The sequence below is a fragment of the Nansenia antarctica genome, assembly GCF_963989245.1.
Source record: "Nansenia antarctica genome assembly, chromosome: 3".
Lineage (NCBI taxonomy): Eukaryota > Metazoa > Chordata > Actinopteri > Argentiniformes > Microstomatidae > Nansenia > Nansenia antarctica.
This window is the reverse complement of record NC_137688.1, coordinates 17,842,574-17,853,690: the sequence shown is the minus strand read 5'-3', so window position 1 is coordinate 17,853,690 and position 11,117 is coordinate 17,842,574. Positions and strand designations below refer to the sequence as shown.

General features: G+C 46.9%; 1 protein-coding gene across 1 annotated transcript in view; it reads right to left on the bottom strand.

Annotated features, from left to right (window-relative positions):
* The window catches only part of bicc2 (bicaudal C homolog 2), a gene marked incomplete at both ends in the record, with an annotated part of 16,298 nt that extends 8,345 nt beyond the window's left edge, over positions 1 to 7,953 (bottom strand). The window contains 13 exons of the mRNA XM_080526993.1: positions 144 to 252; positions 601 to 788; positions 1,104 to 1,243; positions 1,424 to 1,613; positions 1,819 to 1,950; positions 2,622 to 2,888; positions 3,202 to 3,396; positions 4,228 to 4,281; positions 4,869 to 5,030; positions 5,183 to 5,262; positions 5,433 to 5,502; positions 6,082 to 6,128; positions 7,635 to 7,953. Of these exons, the coding sequence (XP_080383119.1) occupies positions 144 to 252; positions 601 to 788; positions 1,104 to 1,243; positions 1,424 to 1,613; positions 1,819 to 1,950; positions 2,622 to 2,888; positions 3,202 to 3,396; positions 4,228 to 4,281; positions 4,869 to 5,030; positions 5,183 to 5,262; positions 5,433 to 5,502; positions 6,082 to 6,128; positions 7,635 to 7,953 (1,953 nt within the window). The remainder of the gene's footprint in view (positions 1 to 143; positions 253 to 600; positions 789 to 1,103; positions 1,244 to 1,423; positions 1,614 to 1,818; positions 1,951 to 2,621; positions 2,889 to 3,201; positions 3,397 to 4,227; positions 4,282 to 4,868; positions 5,031 to 5,182; positions 5,263 to 5,432; positions 5,503 to 6,081; positions 6,129 to 7,634) is intronic.
* Positions 7,954 to 11,117: the final 3,164 nt, after the last annotated feature.

Sequence of the window (11,117 nt, the reverse complement as noted above, 5' to 3'; positions counted from 1 at the left end):
GTGACGTTGTTATTAAGTCAGACATAGCTCACTTTGATAAAGATACTTGTATACCTCAGTGTCGTAGGAAATCTAACATCGTTTAATATTTTCCTACTATTTTCTTTTTAAATGTAAAAAGTTTCCTGCTAGCGCATACATACCTCGTTCATGGAGGAGTCAGAGAGAGCATCCTGGGGGTGAGTCACCTCTCTCCTCAGACTGTTTCGTCTGTCACTCCTCCCTCCTCCCTCCATCTCTCCGTGCGCCAGTCTGCAAGAGAGGAGCCGTGCCGCAGTCTGGCGTGAGCTGGAGAGCGTGAAGGCTGTTTGAAAGACTTCGCTGACCAACTATCTTTGACCATGATCTTTTCCAAGGGCATTGTTTTTCATGAGAGGCTATCCTGAAATGCAGTCCTTTACAGGAGCTATGATCTTCCATTTGGCAGGACTGTTTTACTGTCAACTACACAGCAGTACAAAGGTTGGTTCCTGATATTTCCCAAGGCTGACAATGTACAGGTATCGGTAGAACAATAGGTTTATTAAAGTCGATGTAGAATGAAATAGTTCATGGATACACGTTCTATGTTGTGTAGAGATGGTCTCTTGGTAGCTTTACCTAGGAGTCATGGCCTGGCCAGTGGAATGACGTCTTCCTTGGTTCAGAAGCCTGAACACCTCAGGACCCTGGAGACTGCCCCTCCGGCTCATCATGGCCACCCTGCTCATGAACTCGTTGACCTCGGAGGTCATCAGGTCGGGGCTCTCATCCTCTGAAAGGCTGGACGGATCCTCGTTCTCCGGGATCTGAGAAAGCAAGGTGTGGTAGTGTCATTGTTGGTTCGCAGCCCAGTTCAAATGATTACGTTCTGGAGGATGATGTCTGCAGATCAAAGAATATATGACACCGGCTGGTGAAAGGGGGAATGTCTCGCAAACCTTGCAAGGGCACAAAATGTGTTTTCTGGGTTCTTTTTGCATATTATGAAAGTTTAAGTGTTGAAGAGCCCACTCAATATAACAAAGAACAGTTTTAAGATCACTAAATACTTGTTAGCAAACATAGCTTGTTTTTCAAGTGTGTTTGGGGGCGTAAAGTTTGGAACAACTGGTGCTCCAGACCTTCTCCAGCTGTCTGCTGTCTGTTCCCTTCAGCCCCATACGCCCTTCCTCAGTGGGAGGGGCCAGACCAGGTGGAGGAGAGAGGCGGGGCTTTGTCTGCAGGGGAGGGCCAACCACTGTCTCGGGGGCGTTCACAGTGCCTAAGAAAAAGGAGTAGCAGATGGAGATGGAAGATGATTGATCAAAACAGTGATACATCAGTAAAGAGCAACAAATACACTTTATTTCACACAGTGACAGACAGAACACACATCCCACCATAGATATCCAAAAATGCCACACACACACACACACACACACACACACACACACACACACACCGTGGTCAGAGAGGCGTAGCTGTTGCAGCAGCATGTTGAGCCAGTAGTTGGTCATCCCGTTACCGGCTAGTATGTGGTCAGGGGTCAGCTTGGTTGCCATGGTAACCTCACTGGACTCCAGCCCCAGCAGCAGACGGCGAGCCTCGTACAAACTGGACACGTTCCTCTCAAGCCCCTTCACCACCACCGACTGGGAAATGTAGTCCCATACAGAACACTGTCTCATTGTCCAACACAAAACACCATGTCCTCTAAAGACTACAAAAGCACAGTGTAGGAAAACCTAGCCATGTCATCTATCACAGTGCAGTCATGACCTGTAAATGACCGTACGGCTAGGAGAGGAAATGCAGAATGTGTGGACACAGAGCAGGGGAAAGTGGGTAATGTAGTACCTTGGCGGTCTGTTTAACCTTGGGCTTGACGCTGATGAAGACCTCCAGGCTCTGCATCATCTGAGCCAGGCGCCGAGGGTCCGCCTCCCCGTCCTCACGCATGTCGAACATCAGACACACAGGAAGACAGTCCTGCCCACGCCACAGAACCAGAACCAGAATTGCTTTTATTACATCGATGTACAGATACAAGGAGTAAAATTCTTGGGTACAGGTTCAAATAGGCATTGGCATTGCAGTAGAAAAACAAAATCAAAATAATAGAATAACCAGGATACAAACAACAATCAATAAGAATAAGCATGATATGTAGACAACAATCAACAATGGCTGCAGGCCTATATACAGTAGCGTCAGGGCGTCAATAATAGAATAAGTGATAGCAGCAGATGGGAATCAGCATATCAACATTCTTAGTGTAAACAACTGCAACTAACATTCTTAGTGTGAACAATTGCAACTAACATTCTTAGTGTAAACAACTGCAACTAACATTCTTAGTGTAAACAACATTACGGGAGTTCAGATTAAAATATCAGGTTGTGCAAAAATGCTGTGCAGGTTACAGTGCGATGTGATCATGTGACACACTGTCAGACAGTGTGCAATGGTGCAAGTGGAGTAGTCTAGAGTTCAGGTAGGTAAGTGCTGTTAGTGCAATGGGGGTGCAGTGGGGGTGCAGTGGGGGTGCAGTGGGGGATTGCCTTGTGCCAGTGTGTTTCCCTAGGAGTCTGATTGCTTGTGGGAAATAGCACAGAGAAACAGATGTCAAATGGTCAATTTTTTTATTTTTCCCCTCTCACCATGAGCTGTTGCCTGGCCAGACACACTCCGTCTGGGCTGCCCTGGATGAGCAGCGAGGGGGGGTTCTGGGGCCCGCTGAGGTCCGGCAGGACAATCTGGGTCTGGGTCTGGTGCATCACGCCCAGGAAGTGAGCCCCGTTCTGGCCCAGCAGGAAGAGGTGCTGCTGGGACGTGACGTCCAGCTGGGTGCTCACCACGCCAGTGACCCCGGTCTGACCCCCCACCTCTGACCCCAGGAGTAGCTCCATCAGCACACACACCGCCTTCTGTTAGAGGGGACGGTTCAGAGGGACAGGGAGAGAGAGAGAGAGAGAGAGAGAGAGAGAGAGAGAGAGAGAGAGAGAGAGAGAGAGAGAGAGAGAGAGAGAGAGAGAGAGAGAGAGAGGGAGAGAGGGAGAGACAGAGACAGAGAGAAAGGGAGAGAGAAGAGAATTTGCATATAGAACCATGGAGATCGAGAGAACGTATGTCTCCTACTGTACATGCAGTGTGTGTGTGTGTGTGTGTGTGTGTGTGTGTGTGTGTGTGTGTGTGTGTGTGTGCGTGCGTGCGTGCGTGCATGTGTATCAGTGTAATCACCTTGACTGCGGCAGAGTTGCCCTGCAGGCCGCGGACCACGCAGCAGCTGCTGTAGAGGCGGGGCTGAGCCCTGAAGCTCACGCTCACACCCAGGGCCTGCGCCACCTGCTGGACCACAGGGGACGTTGCGTCTGGCAGGGCCTGGGGAACAAGGCTCACGGGCAGGTCAAAGGTCAACACCAGAGGCTGGAGGTCCTGAGGGAGGAAGAGAGAGAAGCATGAAAGACAAAACAGACACACTTACAGTCAGACACAATAGCACATACTGTATAGTACAATCACAGAAACAGAACAGAGTGTCTGCCTATTTGATTAATAAATAAAAAGCTTAATATTAAAATATGTTTTAAGCCTCCTAAATGGCCCGAGGCGCTGACAGGGTTTTTCCAGCACTCTCAGCTTTGACTCCTGCTACCGTGCAATGGCTTTGGTCTACTTCAAACAACATACACTCATGACAGTAGACCAACAGGTCTCTCCTACCCTCACTGTATTTTGCTCTATCTCTCTCTCTCTACCCATCCTTCTCTTTTGTTCTCTCTCAGTTCAGTGACACCTTTACTGGGAAAGGTGTTTTATCTAGAGATGGCTTAAAGTAAACTATTGGCTTAAAGTAAACTATGACTGGATATCATCATATAATTTTTAGCTATTCTTTATTATGTTACAATAATGTTAAATCGAAAGGGAGGTTTCAGCAGAAACTGTTTGTGCTTGCTCAGCTAAGTCTAATGGTAGTTGAAGAAGTTTACATAGTGAGATAATTCTATGAGATAATGTATCTTCAAATAAGATGAATAATTGTTTGATGACCATCCTAAAACACATGTTAAAACCCATGTTGAGATGTACAATATGAACAGTATACTAATGTATGCACTCATTGCAATGTAAGTCGCTTTTGATAAAAGCGTCAGCTAAATGGCATATATTATTAACAGGAATGCAAAAACAAACACATATGTGATCCAGTACACCCAGTAGGCCAGGTGTGACCCATGGAAGACTAAGATGTGGCCCACTCACTCGTATCCTCCTCCTGGCTGCCTCCACCCCTTGGACAGGCCCAGCGATGGACACCTGGACAGGCCAGGCAGAGAGAGGGGAGTGAAGAGGACGTTAACAGTGCTTGGTTAGAAAGATGTGGATTAAATCAACAAAATAGAATGTCACATATCCTTGCTTCCTTTCTGAGAAAAAGAAGAGGGACAAAACATGACAGGAAAACGACAGCTAAGGGATAGTACCTGGTTGTTAAGGGATAGTACCTGGTTGCTAAGGGATAGTACCTGGTTGCTAAGGGATAGTACCTGGTTGCTAAGGGACAGTACCTGGTTGTTAAGGGATAGTACCTGGTTGTTAAGGGATAGTACCTGGTTGCTAAGGGATAGTACCTGGTTGCTAAGGGATAGTACCTGGTTGTTAAGGGACAGTACCTGGTTGTTAAGGGATAGTACCTGGTTGCTAAGGGCCAGTGCCTGGTTGCTAAGAGATAGTACCTGGTTGCTAAGAGATAGTACCTGGTTGCTAAGAGATAGTACCTGGTTGCTAAGAGACAGTACCTGGTTGCGAAGGGACAGTACCTGGTTGCGAAGGGACAGTACCTGGTTGCTAAGAGACAGTACCTGGTTGCTAAGGGACGGTGCCAGGTTGCTAAGGGACATTACCTGGTTGCTCTTCTCTCCGGTGGCGTTATGACGGTTGGAGTCAGGGAAGTGGATGTGACATGACGTCATCTCCATCACCTTCTTGATGTTCCCGCCCCCTTTCCCGATCACATGAGAGTGCTCCGTGTGAGCCACGTCCATCTTCAGGGTCACCTTGTTCACCTTGGAGATGGGGAAGATACACTCACTGTGTGTTCTTACTTGTTTTCTTTCTGAGGTAAGATACAGGGCGCTCATTGATATAGTCTCAGTCGTTTTATTCAACAAGAAGAGGTCGGGTAGGAGGTTGTCATTGGATGGATTTGAACACTCACCTTGGTCTCCAGAACTTCTAGAATCTTCTTTTTGGCATCCAGAACATTGGCTCTCTTCCCCTCCACCTTCACATGGGGGTCTATGACACAAGGACACATGGGTACAATAGATGGAACTTTACAGATCATGCAATGTTACTTCAGAAAGGCAGTACGTCAGTGTTATGATGAAGACGGTGTCAAGGTGGAGTGTGACGGGGGCTTTAGACACCAGGTGTTCTGGAACAGCCAGAGTTCACAGGTCAGTCACCTTTCTTTGACTTGGCTCCGATCTTCAGCTTGGACGGCCACTTCACCTGGGTGTCAGTCTCCCTCATCACCTGGGTGACGAGGAACCAGGAGAAGAGGAACCCAATGGTGTGAAAAAGAGGAGGAAGAGGTGAGGGGAATCCAAACTGTCAGAGTACGAGAGCAACACAAGTCTAAGTGTCCCGGGAACACACTCTCACAATACACACAGACACAGACACAGACACAGACACACACACACACACACACACACACACACACACACACACACACACACACACACACACAATACACACAATACACACACACACACAATACACAATGAATGCATAGCTTATTCGGAGAAGACAATGGTCATTTGCATTTCAAAGAATGGCATTTATTATACCTCCATAACAACAACAAACAAAGTAACGATGGAAACAGTCTGTTTGGAAAGTAAATGAGGTTTTACACGTTCTATGTAGAAGACCTCTGTGGATCAAATGCAGCTGCTTCTTAAGTATTAGAATGTTCTTTTTGAGGGAGGTTTGGTTCCCCTGATTCGTCAGTATTTTTGAGAATGACTGCTTGAGAATGATTGTTTTGTCTCCTTCTTTCTTTCTCTCTCCTTCACCTTCTCTCCATGTGAACATGTATAAAATACTTACTCTCTCAAAGAACTCTTCACCTGTGAGACCCTCTCCATGCTTAGGGGCTGAAAAACAATCAATAAATCAATCAATGTATTACTCACAACCCCTTTCACAATAACAGTTTTGCCACAAAGTGCTTAAGAACGTAAACCATATAAACAATAACTGGGCAATAAATACTAGGGTACCATTCCACATCATGTGAGATGATGAAAGAAACCACTTAACAGCTTAATGATTTGTTTGAGTCCGAACAACACGCTCAGATATGATAGCTGAGAGTTGGGAGAGAGAGAGAGAGAGAGATGTGCAGAGCAAACATTGAAACAGGGAGAGAGAGAGAGAGAGAGAGAGAGAGAGAGAGAGAGAGGTCAAATTTGCTGAGAAAAGGGGAATGCGGGTGGAACATAAACAGTTTAAAAGGGCATCTCTCCACAATGACATTTAGAGGGACGGGGGCCCTTAAAAAACTCCCCCTGGGCCTTCTGATCACCACGGGTAACGATGGCCAAAGCCAAGGAATGGGCGGGTGAGCAGCATGGGTCGGAGAGAGAAACGGGGGCGGCACCAAAACCTAAGCCCAGAGACAGCTTATCACGTCAAAGGTATTTCACTGACGCAAAAGCCCCTCTACGCCTCCGAAAATGAATTAACATCCACTGACACACTTGATAAAGAGATTGGAGAAAAAAATTGAATAAAAAGTATACCCATCCCCCAGTAAAGTCTTCAAACTCCAATATCTTTCGTTCCAACTCAGCATACTAAGTCCCTCCCAAGAGGATGCAGAGCTTCACAGTCTGTTTATCATGTCCCATCTGGTTCACTTCCAGCTGTGGGACTTATTCACAGGACTGCCTTTAAAAATAAACGTACACACACCCAAACACACACGCACGCACACACACACACACACACACACGCAAACGCACACACACACACACACACACACACACACACTATACTGTACACATTCTTAACAGTGTTGAAGCCTCTCAAACAAAGAGAAATAACACCCACTCATTCACGCATGATTTTGCCTGTCACTGAGTTTCCCCAGAGCACGGGGGAGGCATTTGTCATGAACCTGTTGTGTCCTGATAAGTTACCCAGAGAGGCACGTCTACGCTGACAGGTAGGATAACACCCAGGCTCTCACGTCTCAGGGCCCCACAGCCTCTGAATAAATCAGCTACCATAGATGATAAATCACACTGACGACCACCGGCTGACTTCACCATAGAACCTCACAATGACATCAGCAGATAACTCGGCAATACACAGGGTCACGGGGTCAGACCGGCGCCGAGACCAAACCGAGACTTCAAAATGCACCGGGGATCTTGAGATAAGAGACAAACAGAATCGGAATCAGCCAACTCACTTCAACTCAGAAGACATACCCAAACCCATACCTGTCGAGACGAACTACACAGCTTTGTCAACAACTAGTGTACACTCAACATAGCGTTTCAACCGCTGGTCAGCGGGGAGTGGTTGTCCTGACTCACAACCACAAACTGGACTGGGCCGCACCAGCTCAGCTCAGCTCAGCTCAGCCCACTCACCGTACAGCATGCTCTCCAGCTTCTTCCTGTCGATGCGGAACCTCTCCTCCACCCACTCCGGGTCCAAATGTTCTTCTCTCGCCAGATCCTCCTGTCCTGGTTCGGTGCTGTGTCCTGCATCTTCCTCCTCCTCCTCCTCCTCCTCTTCATTCTCTCTGTCAGGGTAGGCCAGGTACGGGGAGGGGAGCTGCATCTCTGGGCTCTGGGTGGGCTGGGGGGGGCTGGGTTCAGAGCCGGGTTCAGAGCCGGGTTCCGGGTCAGGCTGTGGTGGTTCTGTCTGGGCCGGGAGAGGGGCGCTCTCCTCTGTGGTGGTGGCCATGGCAGGACTGAGCCTTTGTCAGTGTGTCCAAGGAGACAGAGAGAGAGAGAGAGAGAGAGAGAGAGAGAGAGAGAGAGAGAGAGAGAGGGACGGGGAAGAGAAGGGGTGAGAAACACCCCCTTCTGTCCCCATAGCCCCCCCACCTCCATTTTACATCCCCGCCTCCTCCTTCACACAAAACGTTTTGGGCACACACACACACACACACACACACACACACACACACACACACAAACACACTTCAACAGGCTGTGGCGCATGGGGAAGTAGAGACCCTGCCACTATGCTAAGTACGATTCTCCCTCTCCTGCTATGATGGTGCATTAGCTAGAGTTACTACAGTGTGTGCAATGTCTCAATGTCATCTTGGAGCCTCTGAATGAGAACCATTTACTCACAGATATGCAGATACACACGCATTCCTTCCTGATCAGAGAAACATTCAACAGAAATCAAGCAAACCCAGAGAGCGTCTGAATGGACCAGCGCTTACATTAAGGACCCCCCCTCCCAACTCCTGAATGAGAGGCAGAGGGCTTGAGATTCCAGAGATGAGAGGAGGGGGTCAGGGGGTTTGGAGGGGTGTATAGGGGAGGGTGGGGGGTGGGAGAGAGACTGTGCGCACTGTTGGGGGGTTGGGGGGGCATGGAACAATGCTTGGGATAAAAGAGCCCCTCCGCTAACAACTCGCTTCAGCACTGTGTTTGCCACTGTTGCCTAGCGACCTGTTTGTTTACGAACAAGCGGACGGTGAGAAAGTCATAAACTTCTGAAAAGGGGGGGAATGGGTCACGGAAGACAAAGAGAGACAAAAAGACAACATCGATTTCGTTTCACATTCAACAGTTCTTAAAGTCTGCCATTCTCTGATATTATTTCAGCAGCCTCTGCTTTCCATACCTCCCAGTCCCAGACAATGTCACTTCAGGCAAAATGGGAGATGCACGTGAAATGAGAGACTGAAACATGAATACATGCACGACCGGCTCCTCAAGCGAACACCTAGGGTTGTTTTTTTTTTCTTCTTCTTCTTCTTCTTCCATGCGGGAGACCACTTCTTCCATGTCAAAAAGAATATTCTTGTTTAAAAAAAATCAAAAAAGAGGAAAGAGGGGAAAAAAAGGAGTATTCGCCTGAGGGAAGATTGATGAAACCTCAACAGATCATCACCATGGAAACTGGTGAAGATCTTAACTTCATTGGAAGTCAACACCCCCCCCCCCCTCACTACCCTTGTTGTTCTCTGAAAGAGTAAAGAGTATTCCAGTAAGGATGGTGCGTCACCGTTTGACCCTGAAAGAGAGCCATCACACAGAGTAACCAACGGCCCAGACCACTTTTACTAGGGCCCCTTTGTACCAGGAGACCCCGATGCTCAGGAATGGGCACAGTGTGCCCTTTATGTGTGTGTGCGCGTTTGTCTCTCTCTCTTTCTTTCACTCTCTCAGACACACACACACACGCACCCACAACCACACCCACACCCACACCCACAGATAAATGGGGGTATTTCTACCTGATTTCATACACTGAAAACTGTGAATCCTCAGTGTGAGCTGCCAGGCTGAAAACACTTGCAAATGCTTTTGCCCCAGATGCCCACAGGACAGAGGACCAGCTTGGTGATGTGGCTGATCTTTCAACAAAGACTGACTTCTGGGGTTGTAGGAACAATAACAAGGTTTTGTTTACTGCCAAAGTATTGAAGTGAAGTTTATTGTCAACGTATTTAAATTAAGTTGAAAACATGCACATCGACCAATGAAGACATACATCACAGAGAGTCATACTGGATTTTAATAGGTTAAAAGTTCACTTCGAAAAAGTCCACATTTCACATTTGACCAGTTTAGGAATATGAGCTGGAAGGCGTTTGTGCATCTCTTTCAGACAAACTCCTTCACTCTGGGAGAGAAAGGAGAATTTCAAAGCAACTTTGTAGGAACTTGGAAGCTTTGTGAATCTGGTCCAGGGTGCTGGCTGGAAGAACAGTAGAGGGCGCTCCTTCCTCTGTTTAAAAAAAAAAAACTGTTAAAAGCCCCAGGCGAGAGACAGTGGTCCCCGTTCCTCAGACGAGACGTGATGGTACACTGTCACACGTTGTTCCACATTTCAGTGTGCCATGACCCGGAACATCAGCTGTAGTCTGGCACCTGTCAATCAAAACCTGCTGTGCTACACATCATGACTGCGGAAAAAGAGGACAATAAAGTGACAATAAAACAACATTTTATAGGACCGACATTATTGATAACTCTAAGCATGAAGAGCATCAAGTGACACTTGTCACGTGTCACTCCTGTAGTGCATCCTCAGACATACTCCCAGGTACATGTCATTGGAAGGGTGGACGAGAGACGCGTGGCGTTATATTTGTCACACGGTCTGGTGAAAAGGTCCGCAAAATGTTGGCAATTCTCAAGTCGCGCAAATGTGCTTTTTGCATGTTACGAAAGAGCCCACTCGATATAACAAACAACAGTTTTAGGATCACTAAATACTTATCATTTGTATTATATTATATTGTATGTATCATTTGTATAACTGTATCGTCTGCCGTAGGCTACTAGGTAAGTGATACATGGCTTGTAAACAAACGTGTTCAAAAGCAAGGACTGCGTGATCATCTAGTTAGCTTGTGTTTTTAGCATGTTGATGTTCTATCAGCATGTTGTGATGTGCTAAATGAACATGCAGTTAGATGTTCATAGCGATGTACCTTCTTAGTTGATAGCTATTAGCAGCTGTTTTGCGTGTGTTTTGATTCAGAGTAAGATTCTCCAGTATTTGGTTTGAGATGTACCAACATTCAAATAAGCTTATCTCCTTCAACTATTTTCTGATTTCAATGTATGACACATCATTTGAAAGCTTATGAAAAATGACCTTGCCCTACTAAAAAGGACTTTTTCACCAGACCCTGTCACATTTAGCACAATTTATGATTGTATTCTTTAATTCCATGAGAGAAATATACCAAAACGGCACTGCAGCAGACCTGAGTTCATTATCTATGTTCTCACTCATAATGCGAGAGACTTTCAGATGATTTTCCCTTCAAGCTGTAAACACTTTTGACGTTTTTTTCCATTAAAGCCGACTAGACCGACCCTCTCTCTTCGTTGTGTGTGTGTGGACGTTGTGTGAAGGAAGAGCACATACCG